Source organism: Pagrus major, chromosome 20 (assembly GCF_040436345.1).
Source record: "Pagrus major chromosome 20, Pma_NU_1.0".
NCBI classification, from domain to species: Eukaryota; Metazoa; Chordata; class Actinopteri; order Spariformes; family Sparidae; genus Pagrus; species Pagrus major.
The window spans coordinates 25,252,335-25,276,096 of NC_133234.1; the positions used below are offsets into that span (position 1 = coordinate 25,252,335).

Consider the following 23,762-nt stretch of genomic DNA (forward strand, 5'->3'; position numbering starts at 1 on the left):
ACGAGACGGTGTACAGATGATTTTGTTATCAAGGCAGACAGACAGGCGATGACCATATGGCCAAGAGGTAGTACTCAGACAAGATTAGCAGGACGCTGGTGGCTGACTCGGCCGACTGGGCGGGAGTACCCAGATCTAGCTTTCCTGGCAGAAAGCAGACAACTCGAGGCTGAACTAAGCCTGCGGAGATGAGCTCATTGGACAGGTTTTAGCTCAGGTTAAGCCTTCTGCCACCTGCTCTCTCTCTCTGTCTCTGTGGCTTTACTCTTCCCCCACTCGCAGCCTCAGGAGATTCAGCCACTGCCTTTCACAGACCACCTGTTGCCTGTTATGCTCAATGGGCTTTTCTTGTCCTTGAGTGAGTAGTACACAGGTCAGCGTGGTAGTGAGGTGGATTTATGAATGAGATATGAAATGGCTCAGGTTGGGCAAGTTGTATTCAGTCGTAGTTGTAATATTATGACATTACAGTGTACAAGATACAAGAAGGCTTTGCTGTTTCTAAGCAGCAAATTTCGACTCTGGTGCAATTTTTATTTTTTAACTGATACAGGATTATTCAAAAGAAGGAACGTTGAATAATATTTTTTCGATGAATGTGTCGTGTAAGAAAAGCTTCATGGACACAAGGAGCTGGTTGAGGATATTAAGAAACCGGCCTGACCAGTGTTGTCTGAGACACTATGGGCAGTAAAAAAGGCAGACACGAGAACACATTCAAGATCAGATATAGTTTCACAAAATGTACGTCACAAATCAAGCTATACTTAAGAAAAGGCAATCAGGAAAGTTGTGAAGTTTAAGTCGTCAAATATCGAATGTGCATTGCCTCCGCTGCCACAACAGCTTAACTTGCATTTTCTTATCAAAATAAAAGCCCAAAAAACAGCTGTTCGATACTGATATTGTGAAAAATATCACAAATGTAATATTGGCCCAAGCCTCTTTGCCACTGTATAACCTCACCCACAAGCAAGTTTTAAGTCTGCAAAAATACTATTTCTTATCTATTTCTGTTGAGAGTTTTCCCTGGAAGGAAATACATTTTCAAACTTTCCTGATATGAAACGATTGATATGAAACTGATATGATACGATTCCTATTCAGAGGGCTGCTATGCGATCATAAAATTATTATCAATGCATCTTGATGCATCAAAATGTTTTGATTTCTTGACATGTTTTTTTTTTTTTTTTACTGTGTGACCACTTGCTAAAAACACGTTTGTAATAATCCATAATTAAAACAGATGAAATTCCCGTATCTTTGCTCGCGCTCAGCCATCCTCACCAAAACTCAAGAAGTAGCCTAGCTCCGACCGTAAACACAACGCACACGTTCACATCATTACGTCCAGTTGGTTCAGCCGTAAGGGACATACAGCTCAGTCTTACAATAGTGTTGGTTGTAAATATCCAATTATTGACTGTTTTTGCATTGAGACATAATCCTAATCATGATGCATCTCAGGATGGAGATACTACATTGTTGGTTAATACCAGCTCCTAGAGCCACATTTACTGTTACTCCTTCTGTTTGTGTGTCATGGCTGTTGCGAACTGACTGAACCCAATGTACTCTAATAAAAATGTGATTTAACTTCAAAATCCAAATATCACAGAGCTCGGGAGAATTAATACAGTGTCAGCGTCCGTCGATGTTTGGCCATGAAGAAGTTGTTGTTGTTTGTGTTTGGGCTCTCAGCTGACCTAGACAAGCCTGAGTTGGACGTCGGAGTGAAAGACTGAGGGGGGTGGTATCATCCCTCCTTAAGAGGCTAACAGGAATGCTACGTTTATCCCCTGAGAGATAAAGATGGTCCTTCCACCTCGTGAATGAGACACCTGAGAAGTTTTATCTCACGACCAACACTTACAGAGGATTGATTGGCCTTGGCAGCTATACATACACGTGTTGGGAATTTAAAGCATACATCAGATAGGATAACTGATGAAAATAAGCTATTAGAAGCTAGTAGAAGTGAGTGTTTACACCCCGCAGGATGTGTCCTCGCCCTCAGACTTGTTCGGCATGTCTTTGCCAGGGCTGGCCTGTCAGTAGCACACAGCGGGGTGTGCTTTATAGTGAGGCCTCGTCTCCATGGAGACACCTAGACAAGGTCAGGGCCATTGTTTGTTTTTGTTTTTTCATTCCTGGTCCTCAGTGGTTCAGTCCTCCATATGGGAGGGTAAGGAACAGGGGCAGCAGGGGTAGAAGGCCATTTTTTGGTTGTTCTTTTCTTGTCAGCAGATGAACTGGCTTTTACAAATACAGACTTTAAATGGAACATTTGCTCAGCTCAGTTGTTGGCAGCCTTGTCAATTCGATTTTAGAGTGGACTGCAAGTGCAGTCACAATTCATATAAGACTTTCCTAGCATATATTCATCCGTGTGTCTACCTGAAAAGACAGAACTCTCAGCCAGGTGGTTCATTGTAACCCCTGAGAGAGAGAGGATGTCAGCCAGCGGGCAAACAAGAAAGTGCCATTCTGCCTCTCTGTTCCTGTGTGAAGGTCAAGTCCTTTAAAACAATAAACAGCATTCAGCCCTGTCCAAGTGCAAGTCTACTTGATTACAGAATACCATGGATTGGCAAATGTTCTGCCTTTGTGGAGTACAAAGCAGCTCGCCTTGAGTGCTCAGTGTAGAGTTTCCGCCACCATCTCTATACGGGGCTGCCAGTGAAAGCGAATTGAAATTCACCTTCAAGGCTGCACTGTAGTTCGCCTGATACGCATAAAAACAGCTCGATCTTAAAATCAAACTGCTGTGAATGAGAAAGGCATTGTACTCCTGAGAAAATAAAAGGTGAGATGTTCAAACTGCCGCAAATACAGAACAATTATGTGAATATTGCATAGGAAACGCATTATGAAGAAATGACATGAGACCTTTGACCAATTCAGTGCATCGGTGTTGAGGTAGCTAGATCAAGAATGCATCTACTGCAAACACAGCTAATTTCATTTCATTTGAAAAAGGCTTACTGCTGTCCTGAGAACGAAGCAGAGTGAGTTACATCAGAAATGCAAAATATTTGCATTAATATGACCAAGTTCCATTGTTTAAATAGGAACCTGATGTTTCCTCACACCATCGTCCACTGGCTTAATAGCCTAGTTAAAAATCTGCAGGGAAAAGCTGGAAAAAAAGGCACACTTTGTCCATGTAGAGTCTTTTTTATGAGGCAGAGTGTTTGAATAGCTTCAGTCGGACAAGAGAGGGAAAGGAACTACAAATAGCCATGTTGTTCTTAGCTGTGAAGATTTACTCTCCACTCACACAGACTGCCTGAAAAGAGACCTGAATCTGAAACAGTATTAGATGAACTTAGAAGCACAGAAGGGTTTATTTTTGGTCGCCCACTGAAGGTAGTCCTACTTTTTGCAAAGCTAGGTTAATATGTCAACACAAATAGCCTGTCTGACCCAGGAAGTGGATTATCTTCACTTTCCTCATTTTCTCTGACTCATCTTGGCTTCCATGTGACACTCTCTCTTATTCCCCTGATCCTGATTCCCTCGGGTCTCTTTTACAGCGAGGGCTGTTGTGGGTGGGTCCGTGCATGTTAGTGTGAGTTGTACGTGATCCCTCTTGATGTCCTGCCTGCTCTTCCACTCCTAATCTCTATGAGAGTGCAGGGCAGCTCACCACAAGCAGCTCCTGAAGGAGACTACATGTTGGAGTGGCCTTGCTGTTAGTTCTCCTGAACCACTTTCAGTACTCAAGTAAACACACTTAGGCCTCATTCAGACCAAATCAGGCGTTTACTGCGAAAATACCAGTCCTCCCGTGTATTTTAGAGAGGGTGGTGTGTTTAGGCTGCAGACCACAGGGGCTGCCAAAGAAAACCCTGCACCTGTCTGCAGTGAAAAAGTTGAAACAGAATCAACTTGTGAGAAACGCAACCTGACATCACGTTGCACTAAATACACAGAAGACTATTAATATGGCAAGTAGGGCTGTCACATTACTTTCAATCACTTGTGATTGTGATCATTTTGGCAGATATTGTGATTGCAATATGATTTACAATTATTGGGAATGATTATTTTTGCACCACAATTTCTATTTTTCACTGAAAAAAACAATTAAAATCCTGATGATTTGTCAAAATAAACATGTTTTCTTACATGTGGAGAACAAGATTTGTAAGCCAGGGCCTTTCTGCATCACCGTACCTTATCATAACACTGTTTTGTCACACGTTTTTTTCTTAATCAAAAAAATAGCAGCTTCTTGCAACTTGGACATATTGTACTTTCGATTATATTTTGATTAACATGAAAGTAAAGTTCATTATTTCACACAAAGGGGCCACTGAATGACACTCCCACACCACCACAGTCATGGATAACTCCTGATTTGGTCTGAATGAGGCCTTATTGCCCCGACTAAACCCTCTGTCTGTACAGCACGGTCCTTTGCCGTGAGAGCCAGGAGGCACCTTGGAATCACAACATGTTCATTATGCAGTTCAATTAAAATAACAGTATTATACAATCAAGTAGGGAACATAATGTAGCTGATGTACTAGAAGGGCTCTAACTGTAACCTTGCCAGCTACTTATGTAGCAGGTTTCACAGGCGTAACATCATTCAATTTCAGGAAAAAAGCAAAATAGTGTTAAGAGCACATCCTGTGGTGCTGAGTGTGTGCAGTTGGCCATGTATGTCTGTGCTCTGTTCTGTGAAACAGAATCAGGAGTACAATGTTCCCCTGCTTGCTCCGCAGCCACCTAATACCTCTTACACAAGCAGGAAGTGCAGGCCAGCCGTAGGGCCATCCGTGTACTGTCTTTATTGGGCTCCCGGCCAGAAAGACAGGCAGGGATTGGTCCAATGTAACATTATTAACAGGTCACAAGTTGATTCTCATAAAAACTTTCAACAGCCAACGACCTCTCAAAATGTACTTCCAGGAAGATGCTGACAAACTGAACTAGATGAGAGCTCAAAAACAGTTACTGAGAATATGAGGATATAGAGTGTGGTGAGCAACAACAGGTAGACAAGAGCAGGTTGGGGGGAATTCAGGACAGTGAAGAGGTGGCACTGAGTACAGACAGGATTGCAGCTAGAGATAGTCGGGTTGTTACATAGAAAACACCTCCCATATGTCTTGGGATTTAAGGAACTCGAGGGAGTGAGTCTCTAAGGCTTTCTTCTGTGTCATGTGCCCAGTCATAACAACATGTTGTTTGTCTGGTAAGGCTCATCCATGAGACTTCCTGTCCACAGCAATGACAGTTAAAGATGGAAATGTTTACGCACAGTGTCTAAGCAGTGGTGTTACCTGACCTCATCTACAGTATGGCAGATCAGAAAATGATGTCATCTTTGGAAAGCTTATATTGAAGCTCACGTGGCAGCTTGATGGACAGCTGGGCGCTAGATGAATGCAGATACATGTTTTTTTGGTATGGTGGTTATATAAATGTAATTATGATGCAGTTAGATTGCTGCTAGACCACCCTGTTAATACAGGTGTGCCTCTCTTTGTGTGTGGCAAAGAGTTTCTTGACCACAGTCAAAATTTTATATGTGAAAAATGTTTACTCCTACATCCTACACATTCACAACTGTAATCTAATTCTACACATTGTTTTATACAGGAAATCATACATGATGGTGATGAATATCAGTCAAACAGGCCCCTTGAAACACAACTGACTGTTACATTTGACAAAGAGAAAGCAAAAAAAATGTTTACAATGCTTTAATACTGTTAAATACTGTCTTCCAAGGGCTCGCCACCTCTCACCAATATCTGTGTCCTGAATTATATCAGCACACTCAAAAATGAAGCAGATTACTAACAACTCTAAAGGTCTTAAAACACTAGATACTCAAAACCCACTTTGTCTATTTTTCATCCATCACAACAGTTGAGTCTTTGATGTAATGAGCTTTACAGTCTCATGTGGCGCCTAGCTGTTCTTTAATCTATTTCTCTTCACTCAACATCAGTTCTTTTATCTTAAAAAAAATCAATACAGTGTATTTTTAAAACTGTGGGAAGAAGGAAAAAGACTGAAGAAACACTAATGGATCATTTTCTGTTCTCACAGTCCATATCTCCCACTCTGTGATGTCTGATGGAGGCAAAATGGACTAATGTGCTTGAAAATAGCATTCTGCTATTTTTGATGCCATTACATGTGGACTTTAGCATGAAGTCAGCTTGACACTGTACTAAGTGGGTCCTCACACAGCTTACTGCTGCCCTCTGAAAAGATCGTCCAAAGGGCTTAATTTACCAAACACGTGTTATTCTGCCTTTGAGCTATTATATTTAAGAGGGGAGAGCTATGTTATTATGGTATCGTAAGTAATAAGAATCACAAGTAAACAGGAGATTCTGGGTTAATACATTAACATACATACATCCAGAGGTACTGGTTTGGCACTGGTCAGTCTTTTCTCTGTCATACTTAGTCAGAAATACTCACCTGATATGGATGACGTATTTCATCTCTACCAAAGTTGGTTAAACTGACACAAAACATATTTTTTCACCAGTTTGCTTTTATTGTAGCTTATATTTTTACTGTTTTTTTTCTATGTTCCTAAACAACGCAGCATATATGAAACTGTCAGCAATATGTGTGAATCTTGCAGCCTCTTTACTTCACAGCTCCTGAATTTAGTCGAGCCTGTTACTCTTTCTAAAGTTTATGAGGTGTGACGTTAAGCTGTTGTTTTCAAAAAGCCCACGGAAGAGATTTATTGATGCATTACCAGTCAGCAAAAGGTACATTTCTCTCATTTGCTGAAATGCAAAAACAATCTTTAACCATTTTTTTTACTGTCAGTCGCATAGCAACAGCATTCTCACAACTCGAACCACCTGAACGTCAAAAATAATGACTTCCATGTCGAAACTAGAACCTAAGCATGCTTCACTTGAAGGTAGCAATTATCACAGCTCAGATGTTTCAGCGGACTCACGCAGCTGCTCTGCTGAAACTGATGAGCCTTCATACTTGTTGCAGGCTCCAGCAATACAGGATGTTGATCAGTCCTTATTGTTTGAACATGGATGTACGGGGAGATTTACTAGAAGGAGATTCATCAACACGGTGTGGTCCTAAACTCCCAATATCTTACCTGATGATTTACATTTTCAGGAGAGAAATGTTACTCATCATGCTTGTTTTTGTCGCAGGCACAGGCAGGCTTCTCTTTCAGTTTCCGATGACTTGGTTTTAATCCTGAGATCTCCTCCTTTAACCTCTTTCTTTTTTGCCAGAAGCACGGCTGTACTGCTTCCTCTGTGCTCTTAAGTTGTCCCTTTGGCACTCAAATATTCAGCACCTGGCTAGATTTTGACCCACAAAGACCACAGGGCTGTAACTTGATTCTTTGTCAGGTGTGTATGTGTGCATGTCTGTGTGTTGTCGTCTTGGTAATTGGTGATTGTCCCAGTTTGTGTGCTATTGCCGACCTCCGGCCTCTGTCCTTAAGTTTACCTCTGAACCTTCAATAGCCAGCAGCCTGAGCCAGTCTCTGGCACCCACCTACTGAGCTTTCCTGCCAGTGTCCCCTTGGACGCTTGTTGTTTGTGATGGCACCAAGTGGATAACTTTGCTCGTAATCTGCCTAATTAACCTCGGTCAAGGAGGTTGTGCTTTTGGTTCTGTCTTTTCTCTGTATTTTTAAAACTTGGTATTTGTAATACAAGCAAAACGGAAGAGGTGATTAGATTTCGTCTGGATCCAATAATTTCTGTTATTTTTTGACTTATCTGAAATAAGAACATATGAAGGAACCTTAATGTCTTTTATCATTTCATGTTGAGGGTGACGTTTATGGGGATGAATAGAGAACGCTGCACCCTCTACATCTTCACACTTCATTGAGAGCTGGGAGTTCAATTAATTGCTTTCATGGATGACAAATTGCTGTATTGTTCCTCTTATCCTTTGTAACCATCTGTGCCCGTGCCATCCAATAATACATCTGAGCTGCATGCCCTCCAAGCCGAAATGGCGAGGGTAATGAGCAAGGAGAGAGGGGAGGAGAAGGAGAAAAAATGGACAGGCGGTAGAAAGAGAAGAAAGAAAGAAAGAAAGAAAGAAAGAAAGAGAGAAAGAGAAAAGTGATTTCTCTCATCCAATCCTTGATCTTTTAAGACCACTTGTTGCGTTGCATAAGAGGCAGGGAATCCTATTGCAAGGACCTGTGTGAGTGTGTGTGTGTGTGTGTGTGTGTGTGTGTGTGTGTGTGTGTGTGCAGGTGCACATGTGAGCGTCTGAGTCGGAATTACAGCGACACTCGTCTGACTGTACTGATCTGGAATTGGTTTGCCACAGCCAGACGTCTTACGTAACGTCAAATGGAGAGCAGACTTTGCTATCAAGCACCCTGTATCAGGTACACCGTGATCCAAAACACGCCTCCGATCATGGAGAGCCCCTGAAACGGGATATACAGTAGCATTGTTGGGGTGCAGAGAGGGCAGCTCTGAGGTTTTCTATCAGATAACCAGCCGCAATTGTGCCCGTTGGACTTTCCAAAGCTTCGGTTGCGTTTCTGAAAGAGCAGCTTGAAAGGTTGCCCCGTAAAGGTCACCGCTTAGACCTGATTGCTTTCTTTCTGTGATCTTGATCCTTTGTTCTTTGCCGTATTATTAACGTAGCACACAGATGCCAGTGTTAAACGACTCTACGTTATGTCATCGTGAAACCAAAAGAGGAGAAATGTAAAGGAGAATGGTGAAATGTATGCAGAGAGGGCCCAGCTGTCGACACACATGCACACACTCCCTTGTACTTCTGTACTTGTGAGGACCCTCATTGACATAATGCATTCTTGAGCCCTTTACCCAAACCTTAACCACCACAACTAAACGCCTGACCCTGAACCTAACCTCGTTTTCACCTAACCTTTAAAACCTCCAAGCAGTCCTTTGACGTTGTGAGGGCCGACAAAAATGTTACAAAAAATGTCTGCACTCTGTGTGTATGTGTGTGTGTGTGTGTGTGTGTGTGTGTGTGTGTGTGTGTGTACTGCAACAACACACACGCACACACAGAGTATGTGTGAGATAAGTCATTGTTTCGGGAATATTCAGTAATTCTTACTAGCACATTATTAATTTTGTTTTGTTTGTCCGTTTAACATTTAGCAAGATATATAACAAGTAGAAGTAGTGTTGACAAAAATACTGATTTATCAATACATATTGATTATGAATATTTGAAACACCAGTACCAGCTGCACTTTCTCACCCGCATTGCAAATGGTATCCAATATTGCTATTTCTCAAGGTATTGTATCAAAGTTAGAAATTCCAATAATCCTAGTCACGGCAATGCATTGAGCTAAATGCTAACATCAGCATGCTAAAATACTTAGAGTGACAATGCTAACATTCTGATGTTGAGCAGGTTTAGTGTTTACCATGTTCACCGGCTTTGTTTGGCATTCCTAAATAGCAGTTAACACAAAGTGACACTGAGGCTGATAGTAATGTCAGAAGTTTGTAGATTTTTAATCATAAACAAAAGTTTTAGACAGATTTAAACTTTGACCTGATGATGGTATTAGATGAAATGTAATCCATCACAAAAGTTATTACAGCTCATTCTAAGGGGGACTAATGTGTTTCCTGAATTTAATGGCAATCCTGCCTTTAGCTGTTTGGACACTTCACTAAGTGTCAACCTCATATTGGTGCTGCAGGAAAAGTCAGAGAATCACCAGACTCCGTAATATTTATCCTCTGGGGACCCACCCAAATAGATTTTTCACATTGTGACATGGGAGCATTTTTTTGGAACAGTTTTGCTATTTTGTCACCTTCACGTCCTTCTGATGTCAATAACCAGGTGTAGTTTCATGCAGCTCTAGATCCAGATGGAAATTTATTAAATTAAGTATATTCTTGGAATAAAATAGAAGAGCCTCGGTGGCACCTTTATGATGATCACCAGTTACATCCAAAATTCACTAAGCAGTTGAAACATGCTTTAAAGGCAACAACAAACATCACATGGAGATGACAGTTAAATAAAAATGGTGTCTCTGGGGACAAACAACATACGTAGCTGGACATGCACACGGATGAAAGCCCTTCACTTAATCTCTCCAATACATACACGGTCAGCCCCTATGAGCTGGATGAATAAGGCTGCAACCTCTTGACCTTTGAAACCAGAAACAATAAAGACAGACACAAATGTAAGCAATAAAACATGACACCAGTGTGTACGGGTGCTTTGACGTGTTCTGGTCCTATCGCTCTGATTCAGACCTCGTCTCCACCTGCTGTCTTCACCTCTCTCTCCTCTGTTCGGCTTTCTTCTGTCTTACTAGTCTTCATTTATAGCTGCATATTCTCTTAAGTGACTTTTCACCTTCTTGTTAGTTACAGTGTTAAAATGTTAAACTAGATTTTCCTTCAGTTTCTCTCCAGTCTTAGCTGTTGCTGTTAGCAGTGAGACCTGATGGAGGCCTTTTTAGTGAAAACACTTAATTTTACTTCTAATTTTGCTTCACGCTTTATGTGTTATTACACAGCCAGTTGCCGCCATTGAACCTTTATGTGATTGAGATTTCCAATTGCTCTTTTGTCATTTTATTAGTGATCCGAGACACCATTTAGTTGTAATGAAACCAGTGCCTATAAAAGCGGTTGATGTCTACACGACTGCTGACTTTTGTTAGCCGTCTTGGCAGCATTTGCCACTTGGCATACAATAGTGGAGCAAGTCAGGGAGAACCAACCAGGGCAGGCTGACTTTTGAAACAGTACCACATCCAGGCTTTGAATTATGGATCCGCGGTGGGAGCTAGCAGTGCTATAATCAGCAAGATGGCCAACCAAGTCAACCCTGCTGCTTTAACAACCAGAACAGCAGGTCCTGTTGATTAGAAAACCCATCAGCCAAGGAAGGCGCTGGGCAAGGGTGCTTCATCGCACCCCGTTGCTTTTTATGGCAGTTAGATAACTCCATCACACTAATTGGTTTCATGTCGCTGCATAAGCAAGCTGTTGTTTTGACTTTGGCTGATCCTTGTGAGGATATGAATATTTTAGGAGCCTCTTTTTTTCTTCGCCAGTGTGTAAATTCACACTCCAACCATTTGTTTTGTCAACCCCCCAGGGTCACGTTAAATTGAGCCAAGCCCTGCATCCAAAAAAGAAAAGTGCATGTAGCATGTGATGTCCATTGTGAAAAGGGACAGCATGAATAAAACTGTTAAAAATGACACCACGTTTACAGAGGCTGTCGACCAGGAAATTGCTTTCCTTTTCAGCGGTTGATGCCGTTCTTCTTCAGGCTTGTGTCAAAATTGACGTCTCCTTTATTGGCGGCCATGAATTAGTTAGGGAATAAAGGGTGATTGGTCCCAGTAGAAAGAGAAACAAGACGCAATTTCGACCCCATTGGAAAATCTGACCTGGACATCACTCACATTATGTTATTAAACTGGACCGTAGTTGAGAGATTTCTTTGTCTGCTGATAATCTTACCTTTGAAAGTTCATTACTTCTTTCCTTTAAGTGGCTGAAAGGTCAGACAGAACTAACCACCATTGTGGATGTTTAGAAGTCAAGCTGAGGACTCGCACTATTTTTATCTGTCTAGTTTAAACTGTCAAATGATAATCAATCAAAATAATTATCTACCATGACTAACTAACGATCAACAATAAGAGGTTAGAGAAACAGATCGTGAGCAAAAAGACAAATAGATTGCTTTTAAATTGGTTTCGAATTAGAGTCACAGCCATTGTGCCAGTGATTAATTATTATTGTCATAGTTGCAGCTCGACCGCTACTTTGTTCTTCAACAGCGGCACCAGAACCAGTCAGACATTTCTATTAATGTTATCAGGTTCTATGTTTGCTGTATTGTGCCAGTTGTGTTTGCAGAGTGGTTGCTGTGCAGCTGCTCACTGACTCACACAGCCCAGTTTCAAGCCTGTTGAATTCATGATTTAGGTACGAAAAATACAGAGAGCTGAGTCGTTCAGCTGATCTTTGTGTTCAACGGTTCCTGCTTGGATCCTGCTGTGTGACATGGTTTGTCAGTCCATGTAGAAATGAATCATAGGCTTTATCCAAACATAGAAATGACTTGGTAGTATGTGCTGCTTGTAGCATATGACATAACTAAAGACCAAGAATGAGGGCTGCAACAACCATTATCTTTATTTTCAATAATCTACCAAGTGTTTTCCCCGTTTACAGCTTTGAATGATCAAGGAGACCAGTAACCAATACTTGGAACTGATATACCTTTGCAGTAAAAATGTAAATCGTAGTTATTTTCCATCACACTCAGTACAGTTTACTCAAGTACTGTACTTAAGTACAATTTTGAGATTTTATTTTATCGCAATCCGACACAAAAAACACCAATATCAACAATCAGAAAAATGCTCAAGATCATCCCCATTAATCAGCCAGGCAGATAATTGGTCTTTTTCTAATCAAAATAGTGTAGATCTACTAATTAATTAATCAACTAATCATTGCAACTCTAAGAAGTGTTGACCTCTGGATGATGAAATCATCACCACATAAAAGTGTTGAAATCAGTTCTTCTCATGTTGGTTTGAACATCGTTTCACCATCAAACTGTGCTACCGTCAGTGCAAACACACAGATCGTGAGAGCTGCCTCTACCTGAATGTTATTGTAAAAAACCAACAGACGACTCTCTCATGCACACTGCGTGGGAGTGCTCTGGCCTCAGCTCTTGTGGTCAGTCATGCCAGTTGCCACCCTGCCTGCACAGACTTGCTGGTTGCAGAGGACATGAAATGCTGCTCTCTTAGTTGCTATGTGTATATGAGTACATGTTTCCACGCAACAGTGTGTGAGAGATTTAATGGTTTCCATGAGACTGCCGCGATTCCAAATGCTCCTTAACCTGTTCTGTAAACTAGACGTCAACACTCTGCAGCTCAGATTGACCTGTTCTTCACCTGAGTCTTTTGTTGCTCAGAAGCCTCTTAATTGAACCCAGAGGACAGTTTTCTGAGAAGGGCACCTATGTTGGCAAAGTATAAAGTCATTATTGGCAGCAAAACCCTGAGGCACATGCCCAGAAACCCCGTCTTATGTTGCCACGCAGCGTACTGTCATCAGAGCCAGCACCTTACAGTCTTATCAGAAGAGCTTAAGAAAATTAGCGGTATAGAATCTGCCAGAGCAGCAGCTGCTGTGTGTGCATGTTCACGGGTGGAGCTGTGGAAGGTAACTCAAGAAACACAGATGACAGACGGGACAAGAGGTGTTATCAACACCCCTGGCCTTTAATGATTTTCCCAAGTGCATGCACGCCGACAAAATGTGCATGGATGCACACACTATTTGATACCTGCTATACTGTACATGCAATTATGTAAGAGCGTTGTTACGTGCTCATCAGCTTTCTCAAGGAACACAATTACATTCACACACGCACACACCATGCACATAGTAACAGCTGTTCACACTACGCTGGCTAAATTATCTCCCTGCTTTAGCCTTTCATCGACTCTTCACAAACTGTGCTCTGCGCTCACGAGGCCTGCTACTGAAGATTATTTTCATTATCAATTTATCTGCTGATTATTTTCGCCCAATGTGATTGAAAATGCTTTTTTGTCCATCCAAAAGTCCAAAACCCAAAGACTCTTCTTTTACTACCAAAAATGACAAAAAAGCAGCAATATTTAAGAAGCTGAAACCATGTCTGACAATTTTGCTGGAAAAATGACTGAAATTATTAATTGATTTTCAAAATAATTAGCAAATTAATTTCTGTAAAAACACCTTTGTCACCTTTGTGTTTAGTGTGAACAAGGATTTTAAAACTTTCCCAAAGAGAAGATAGACACAGTTGGATGTTGTGTTGAATGTTGAAGTAATCAATCATTTTTGTTCTGTTGCCTTCAGCTCTGTTGTGCAGATCTTTCATTGATCTGTATTTATGTTTATGTTGTCAGATGTGTTTGCTTTGATACTATTATATAGTATTATATACTATTTTTAAGGGGAACAATTTGCAGCCATGATTGTGGCTGATATTTGTGCCTAAACCTAAACGGTGCATAAGCACGGCATTTTCACAACATAACATAGAAAATTGAACCTAAATAAAAGTGACGTTGCAACTTAAAGAAATCCAAAGTTTCAACAGATCCATGGTTTGCAGACACGTACGTTGCCAACAGTTATTCTGGTGATGAGTTGTTATATGACAGGACGATCAAAGTAGACAACAATGCAAGCCTGCTGCCGATCTGTATCCTCTTAATTATCTTAACATTAATCATTGTCACTCCGTCTCTGCCATTTTATGACAAACTTTTACTTTTTTCTTCTTCTGACTATACACAAACTGGTTCTGAAGGTCACCAGATTGGCCAAGATTAAGTGGCTTAAGTGCTTCTGATACTAAGAGGAGGACTCCCTTGTTCACATTATCTTTCCTGTGAAATGCGATCAGAACTCGTACGTCATTGAAGCTGGAAGCCGCAAAGAAAAGTTAGAGGAGAAGCAGGAAGTAAAGAGGATGTGGAGAAAGAAGAGGGAGGGAGGATCGGAGAGAGTGTAGCATCACCTGCTGCACATGCTTCCCTCTTCTCATATGTTGTCCTTGTGTCGTTGTGCATGTGCATACCATGAAAAGATGTATTCTTCTAGAAAAAAATGTAAAAGACGTTATGACCGCAGGAAAGGAGTAAACTCCAAGGACAAACAAGTAGCGGTGTTGCAGACATTTCTCCCGCCTCTTCGTCTTTCCTCCAGCTCCCCATCTCTGCTCTTGAATTTCAATCGAGAGGCTTCAAAGTGAGCAGCTCAGTGGTTGAGGGGGTCATCAAACGAGCCGGGTGCTTCAGCGTTACAGCCCTCGGAGGACTCTCCAGGTCCGAACGGAGCTGATCAGCTGAAAAACCTGGCAAATCCCCAGCTGCCCCACGGTCATATCTGAAATGAGCTCGAGGGTCCTGTGTGCTATCCTGTGTTCTTTATTATTATTGACTCTGCCAAGTGCACAGTAGAGCTGCAGTTAATTGCTATACTCTTATAAACGGTTAATCAATTCAGTCATTTTCCAAGCAAAAATGTCCAATACTTGCTTCTTCGATGTGAGGATCTGCTGCTTGTCTTTGGCCTTTATGACAGTAAATGCAGAGTATTTGGGTTTTGACCTGTTGGTTGGACAAATTAAGCAATTTGGGCTCTTTAAAATTTGCGATGAGCATTTTTCAAAATGTTTGGACATATTATCGACTCAACAATTCATCACATAATCGTGAAAAGAATCAGCAGATTAAAAATTTGTGGAAAAAAATTGTTAGTTTAAACATTTGCAAAGCATGTGATACCAGCCCACGATAGTGTGCAGGGAATAATTTTCTTTTAGCTGTCAACAACCTGTCAAGCTGTTTGCACCCACTCGCTGATTTGTCAGGACATTATAATATTTTTTGTCTGATGTTGTGTTGTATCGTGTCCTTAAATGTTCTTTCGGAGAGCTGTGATTACTGATGATTACGGTTCTGGCTTAGGCTCAGTTGGAACAATGATACATCTCGATCTCCTTCTGTATTCATACATTCATTCTACTGTTCTGTCACATGCATAAAAACCACCTGTTCACTCTCCTACAGATGCCACAGTATGAATGTCCTTGACGTGTGGGCTGATGGTTCGGTCTTATGTTGTATAAGCAGGATTCACAGTATAGCAGATGGCTTGAGTGGATTTCCATTTGCATAGATGCATACGTACTATGAAATGTCCTCGATCTGAACAGGGGCTGTTTTTGTCAGTGAGTCGTACATTGGAGACGACAGCTTCCACTGACATTTCTGACAATTAATAATTCAGCCAAGGAGCGTGTGTTTTCACTAACGTCTGGTAGATTTTTTGTTGGTGGGTTTGTCAGCAGGCTGACACAAAAACTACTGAACAGATTTCCACGAAATTTGGATGGAGGATGGACCTCTACCTAGAATAGACCCCATTAGTTTTTGGTGCAGATCAGGATAAAGGGATATAGGTTGTTTTTTTTCCCTCACTTTTTTCACCGTCTAGTTCTTTTCTTAGGGAATAATGCATGGAAAAAGATCAGGCCTTTTTAGGTAGCTGGTATCTATGAGTGAGTACATTTTTGATGCGGCTCCAGGACCCTTTTAGTCTCAAGCCTTGTCCACCAGACTCAGTTGAAACTGTGCAGTAGATCTGTGATTCGCAACCACGTGTACCTGATTGTGGAGTAGCTCACCTTCTTGGTAAGTTGATGATTTGGCCCACGTTGTTTAATGAAGGGAGAAAAATAACCACTTAAAAAGGATTACAAATTTATGTGAGGCTGATCTTGGGTGTCTCGATTACTCATTAACTTCTAGCTACAATAACCTGACTGCACAGAACATGTCCTCCACAAACCCAAGTCTGTTTAGGTCTGTCCCTAACACAACCCACTTCAATTAAGAGTGTGTGAAAGCTCATCAAGTATGCAGAGACGAAACAGATGCTTGAAATGTCCACTGAACATAAACTTCACCAAACCTACTGAGGAAAAAACAAATATTGTTTTGTATTATGACAGTAACATCATCTGCTCAAGCTGTGCAGGTACATTAAACAAACAATGTTGGGAATCATTGCAGTAGATAAACCTGCCAGAAGCTGTCAGCTGTGAATGTCTGGTTTAAATTTTCTTGATGTACACCAAAGTGTTTTCAGCAGAAACAGACATCTGCAACAGAGAGCCATCTGCATCCTCTGTTAGCCAGCCCTGACAGCTGACGCTCCAGTTGCTTTTTGTAATTTCTCTTTTGCAGCTTTGCATAACACACAATAATAACAAGAGTAAACAATAGCAGTAGCTCCTGTGATTTGTTCAGTCGCAGCAGAACTCCGTTGAGGAGGTATTTTCAGTAATGTTCATTTTCACATTTTCGAGCTGGACCTGGACTCGTTGACTCCAGGGCACATTTGCTCATTAGCCAAACTTTCCACAGTGATTGACAGGAGACGCATCATCATGTTAATTGGCTGCTCAGACGTCAGAACAGGCTCGGAGATATAACACCCACTCATATTATGTGCCTCTTTTTTTCCTCTTTCCTGTCTTTGCCCTCCTCCTCATCATTAGATGGTGGTTCTGATGGACCCCATGGAGGACCCAGACGACATCCTGCGTGCCAACCGCTCCAGGGAGAAGACTTACATGTTTGATGTGGCGTTCGACTACTTAGCCAGTCAGGTCGGTCGAGAGTGAAAGTTAAAATGAAACAAAAACTTAATGAAACAAATGTGGCTAAGTTTAATTTCTTCTTCATGTGCAGGAGGAGGTGTATCGAGCTACAACCAAAGGGCTGATCGAAGGCCTCATATCCGGCTACAATGCCACCGTGTTTGCCTACGGACCCACAGGTTTGTGTGTGTGTGTGTGTCTCAACGACGCACATGTGTTAGCTTCTCTGATGCATAATCTCTCTCTGAGTCAGTACACTCCAAAAAGGTGAGGCCTCTTATTTGCATCTGTTTTGGTTTTTAATTCGAGTGCAGGTCTGATTAGAAAATGACGAACGCTTTACCTCCCACGTATCCTGTGGGTAGCGACAGATTGTCAAAGAATAGTCGAGCACCATTTCCCCATCAAGTTATCCATCTGTCTCACTGACTTCTTCTGCCTTCTGTGCGTCCATCTGTCTCAGAAATTCACAGCTCTTTGTCTCCTCTTGTAGACAAGTAAACAGGGGTTTTAGAGTGTGTTTGTGTTTGCTTTCCCCGTGCGGTCAGGTCAGCCAAGGACAAATTAAGACGGCACATCCTGAACCTTTTGCCATAAGGACATAGTAAACACTTAGCACCTTCCATACGGTGGTTTGGTTTAGACTACAGTTTTTACTTTGGTGGTATCTTTAAAACCCCATGAATAAGCTTTTTTGTCTTTGGGGCCACAGATTTACACCTTATTATCACCTTATTCTGTTGTTGTTGAAATGGATTAAAAGCACATTTTTTTGGACTTTGGTCCGGTCTCCCAAAACTCTTGAAAGAAATATAATTAGCTGCTAAATGCTCCAATATTTCCACCAGCCGGGTGCTAACTTGATCTGTCTGGTTTGGTGCTGACCCTGTAGCATTAGTAGGTGTGCCAGAGCTTTTATTGCTCACAACAGCTGCGTCTGAAAACAGGTGATGGTGATGAGAGCAGTGAGAAAGAGCCAGAACAGTAAAGTTACACATTTACAACCAAAACAAGGAGCTGAAAGACACTTAGACACATGCTGCTGGGTTGGGTGATATTTCTCTGTGGGTTTGTGACTACAAGCGACACCTTTCACATTATACGCAGTCATTTTATCCACTGTTTATAGTATATGAAATATTGATGAGGGCAGCTCGGAAACTGGCTTAAATTTGACAAAAGCTTTTTTTCTAAGAACAAATCAAAAAGTGTTTTATTCTTCTTTCTTTTCAAGATAAACAGTTTACAAAACAAAGAAAACAATGTCAGGGATAGCTGATGACAGTGCACACAGAAACCTATAAATCTAACAACAATATGGGATCAAGTGTGCAGAAATGTAACGGAAATGGAGCTGAAAGAAGGACGACCTTTTTAAAAAAAAGTCAGCCACGTCTCTGGATAAATAATCTAACAAGCTGCTGGTGTTTCATGCTTACCTAAGGGGGTAATGAGCATCATAAGCTGTTTTTCTTAAATGTTGTTTTCTGTTTTCAGGTTGTGGGAAGACATACACCATGCTCGGGACCGACAAGGAGCCAGGAATCTACGTTCGAACGCTGAACGACCTGTTCCGTGCCATCGAGGAGACCAGTGACGACATGCTGTACAGCGTATCTATGTCCTATCTGGAGGTCAGCATTGCACCTTCCATAACTTGTCTCCAGACATTCAGGTCATTCTTCTTTGAAGTGGGGCTCGAATTGTTCAAAGAGCTCTTCTGATTTCTCCACATTTGAATCGCCTTTATCCATCTCTGTTTCTATCAACGTCACAATTAGAAGTGCTTCTTTCGCCGTCATCTGTTCACACTGATAAGATCTGAGGTTGTTAGCTAATGCCAAATGCAGGCAGATACTGCAGGTGTACCTTTACTAAAGTCTGGCATTCGTTTCACGTCTGAGATGAGCTGAGCAGGCGTCCTCACCCTCCGCCCTGTAGACACAGATCACCAGTCATTTCCACACTGTGCGGTTTTTGTGTGTTTTACTTCGCTTTGTGTTTCTTTGATATCTCACCTTGCTGTCTTTAATAGGTCTTCTGTAAAGCACTTTGAATTTCCATTTGAAAGGTGCTGCTTTGCCTTGTTAAAGTAAACCTTGAAATTAAAGAACGCGTCTTTCTTTAAAATCGTTTTTGGAAACAGCGGTCATATAGTCGGCCTCAGAACGATCATTAAACCATCGGCTGTAGTTTTTTTTCCACTAACTGACTCTTATTGATTTGCCGTGTTGTATTATTAGTGGAGGCAATTAGTGACAGAGACGTGTCTGAAAAGCAAAATGCAGCAGTGATTTCACCCCTTTATCGTGTTACAATTTTATCCTGTCTCCTGTCTTCTATTGTGTCTGCTTTTTTATGTATTTTCTGTCTTTTTTCAGGCAAATTATCAGGGGCTGAATACTGCAGGGACACATTTTCTCAGTTTATATTCTAAGTACATATAATGGTATATAATGGTAACCTATTATGTTGTATCTCCTTGGTATCCTTTGGAGTTGAGAGACTATTGACTAATTTATCCCTCTCATGCTCATGACATAGAATGAACGGTCGTGCCGTTTAAGTGCAGCCTTTTTTTCTCAAAAAATATTAGATGAAGCGAGACAAGGTGACTGACAACTTTAAATCGCTCAGACTTTGTTAGCATTACTTCTTTTGTGGCATGAAAGGACACTTATTAAAGAAGGAAGGCAGGAATTATATGACCAGACCGTCACTCAAAATTAGTTTGAAGACCAAGGACGTTTGTCTTTCTTACATCTCATTAAGTGGTAATTCAAGAGCGCTGTAGCTTGGACAAGATGTACAAACAATGTCAAACACCAATGGCTTCGTTGCACAGAAGCCCACAGTACTTTTAGATAGGGCTTTAAAATAATATCGCAATATTTTTAGGCTATGTCGTGATTCACAATATATATCTTGATATTTTGAAATCTCCTTAAAAGAACTTCACAAATGTTATGACTGGCCACAGAATCCAATATCATGATATTATTAAACACATGACAAGATATCAACATTGCAACAACATTGTAGGAACAACTGTTGGTACTTTCACAAAATATTAACTCAATGGGTATTAAGTATTAGAACAAGTAGAAGAGTTCAGTAAGTTCAGAAAATGTCATAACTTTGCTTTTATGTAGCATTTTTTTAAAACCGGTAAAGACATCACAATATAACGATAACCAGAATCTAAGATGACGAAATAATATCGATATATTAACTATTGCTTGTAGGTGTGAGTGATCTGTGGTCCTGTCCTGTTGTGCTATGATGTATTATTATTATTTATTTGTCTGAGTGATGATCTCAGCCTTTGTCACTGGAGGATGGATGGACCACAGATAAGACGGCAGGCTGTCCGCCCGCTGGCCGTGGCTCTAATCCTCAATACTGAGAAGCATGTACAGCTCATACTGTGTGTTTAATGACAAAGCCCTTAATACAGTAGCATCGGATAGAAACTGGTTCACTTGACTCTGATAGCAGTAACTGAGTCACACTGCTGTGACTCATATTCCTATTTAAAGAGGTAAATATTGTTCTTCTTGACTTTGGACAATTTTAAATCAGTAATGATTTTCTAGCGTATATGATATTTATAGTTCTGAGTGAGGCTGTCCTTTAAAAAGCCTTTTCAAGTTACACTTCTGTTTATACTTCTCGCCTTCCACATAGCAGAGACTCTTTTTTTTTAAAACAGGAAATAATATAGAAATTTTATAAAATGTGAACCGTGGCCTGCCACATGCAGAATCTGTTCTGATTTCACAATGTGTCTGTTATACTTTTGCTCCTTGAAATCATTCTGCAAAAGACGGCAGTGTGAGAACGAAGGAGATGAGTCAGATTTGTTCCATAATGTTCGGCTGTCGGGGTGGAAAGGATGAGCGTGTGACAACAGGAAAAAAAGAGAAAAGGGTTGGGAATTAAAGAAAAGAAAGGGACAAAGGCAGATGATGAATATGACCTTGTATAAAAAGATCAAACATGAAAAGAGCATTAAAAATGAAAATGGCAGAGTGGCACCAAATGTTGCCTGCTGAGAGGATGGTTTGCATCAGACACTGAAATAACATTGTGTGTTTTCGGTGCCAGAAGCTGTCATTATGTTCAATGATTGACAATGTTATTGAGGCTTAGCACTTTAGTGGCACTGTTGGTGGGTGGAAGTGAAAATGTTCCTATTAAAATGCCAATCATTGAGTCTGGATGTTCTCTGACCTATATCGAACTCCTGACACAAGGCTACGTGAGTGTTTGCTGTTTCCAGGGAGCAATCTGTTGCCGCGAAGAGGTTAAACGCCATTTTACAGCCTCACAGAGCGATGTGCACACATCTGCTGCTTTTCTTGTACAAACCACGTTTTCTTTCACACGCGCAATCTCTGAAACACACGTGCAGAAACACAATCAGTGAAAGCTGATAAATATACTCTGCGATTTAAAAAAAATAACCTTCAGCTATTCTTTACCACTCACATGTGCACAGCGCTCGCTCCACATTTATTTCTCAATGGCAGGAGAAACCGTTGTAGCTTCTGTGCATGTTAGCATGCTCATATGTGCTCAAAGCACCATTGTGCCTAAGTACAGCGTCAAAGAGCCACAAGCATGACTTATTCTTGGTCTTGTTCAAACCAGTACAGATGGAAAAACTAATAGAGCAAATATTAAACTGTCAGTGTCAGTAAAAGCATCCTGCTTTCAGAGTTGGTAGCTGGGGTCGGCTTGACAAATAAAAACTGTCTTTCCAGCTCCAACCTCCCAGTGGTTTGTCATCCAGTGGTCACTTTCCAGGATGTCACTTCCTGCACTGAGCTTTTAAGTGGGTTTCGCTGCTTTCGCTGCACCATCAATGTCAGTCCAGAGAAATCACCGGAATTTTTCTCTTTGTGAAAGAGGAGCACTGACACCGGCTGATGACAGCCCGCCACCCAGCAAGCTGTGGTTTCTAAATGACAAGTTGCTGAAAATATAGCACTTGATGTTTTTGTACCAGGTTTGGGTTTGTGTTGGAGGCCTGAAAGACTGAATGGAGCCTTTTAAATGGACATTAACAGCCTCCCAGTTGATTCCTTTTACTTTAATTCAATGGAACATAACTTAAAGAAGTCAAGCAGATACATAGACTTTACATTGATCGCTGTATTTAACTATGCTTCACTGAGACATATCTCTACTTCGTTAATTTTTATTGCAAGTGCGTTCAGCTGACGATTTTATATTTCTATGTGTGTCTCTTTAGATCTACAATGAGATGATCCGGGACCTGCTGAACCCGTCCTCGGGCTTCTTGGACCTGAGAGAAGACGCTAAAGGAGTGATTCAGGTCGCAGGCATCACAGAGGTGTCAACCATCAACGCACAAGAGGTCAGACAAGCTTCCTAACCATGCATGACATGACTTCTTATTAAATTTAATCACAACTTTCAACTTGACCAAGAACTCTGCCTGTGCGTTTTCAGATCATGGAGCTGCTGATGAAAGGCAACAAGCAGCGCACCCAGGAGCCCACAGCGGCCAATCAGACGTCGTCTCGCTCCCACGCTGTGCTGCAGGTGGCTGTGAAGCAGCAGAGCCGGAGTCGCGATGTCCTGCAGGAGGTCCGCTTCGCACGCCTCTTCATGATCGACCTCGCCGGCTCTGAGCGAGCAGCACAGGTGTGTGTGTATAAATACTCAGTCAGGAGGTGTTTAAATGTCTGAAATGATGTTTCATTAGTAGCGGTACAGGTGGACGGTTTATTTGGTGTTCTAAATGGCGCTTTTACTTTTCTCAACTACTTTTCTGCCAAATTAAATTTGAAAGACTTGGCTAATGTGCCAGTTACATACACTGCTTCCTGTATTATACATTACACATGTATATCCTCCAAACTACAAGCGTCTGCTTTGTGAGTGTGTCTAGACTCGACAGCAGTCTGCTCACTGGGGATGCTTGGCAGTGTGTCTTTACAACAGTCCAGAGGATTATGGTTCCCGTAAACCTCAGGAGAGGTTAATAAAAGCCTCTTTATATCTGCCATTATGGCCCATGATGCAGTTCGTTAAAGTAACAGACCAGCCTTTTGGCAAACAGTTTACCCAAAATGTCGGATGATGATTATGACTGTAACCATCATGTTGTAGATTGTCCTCTTCTCTCTCTGTGTGTTCAGTAATATTATTATCTCAGAACATGGTTATATATTAAATTGTTTATTTTAAGTGATTAATATTTGATTGATTTTACGACATGTAGATTAGCTGCTCTGTTGAGAATATTGTCTGTGGTGTCACACAGAGCAGGGCTGTACTATCAGACAGGAAGAGAACACTCACCATCTGTGAGCCGGTTCATTTTCTGAGTTAAATTATTGCTTTGACCTTTTCTTTGTGACCAGTCAAGTGAGGACGTTGTAAAGAATTTGTTCAGATCGTTGTCAGCAGTTTCTCAGGTTGAGTCTGCTCCTGTCTGTCAGATGAATGGCTCGTCATTGTCGCCTTTTTTAACACTTCAGCGTCCTTCCACACCACAAGAACAACATGCAAATGGT

General features: G+C 41.3%; 1 protein-coding gene across 1 annotated transcript in view; it reads left to right on the forward strand.

Annotated features, from left to right (window-relative positions):
• Positions 1 to 23,762, forward strand: part of kif19 (kinesin family member 19) — a 34,825-nt gene that overhangs the window by 4,581 nt on the left and 6,482 nt on the right. The window contains exons 3-7 of the mRNA XM_073489796.1: positions 17,113 to 17,223; positions 17,306 to 17,393; positions 18,712 to 18,848; positions 22,472 to 22,597; positions 22,693 to 22,887. Of these exons, the coding sequence (XP_073345897.1) occupies positions 17,113 to 17,223; positions 17,306 to 17,393; positions 18,712 to 18,848; positions 22,472 to 22,597; positions 22,693 to 22,887 (657 nt within the window). The remainder of the gene's footprint in view (positions 1 to 17,112; positions 17,224 to 17,305; positions 17,394 to 18,711; positions 18,849 to 22,471; positions 22,598 to 22,692; positions 22,888 to 23,762) is intronic.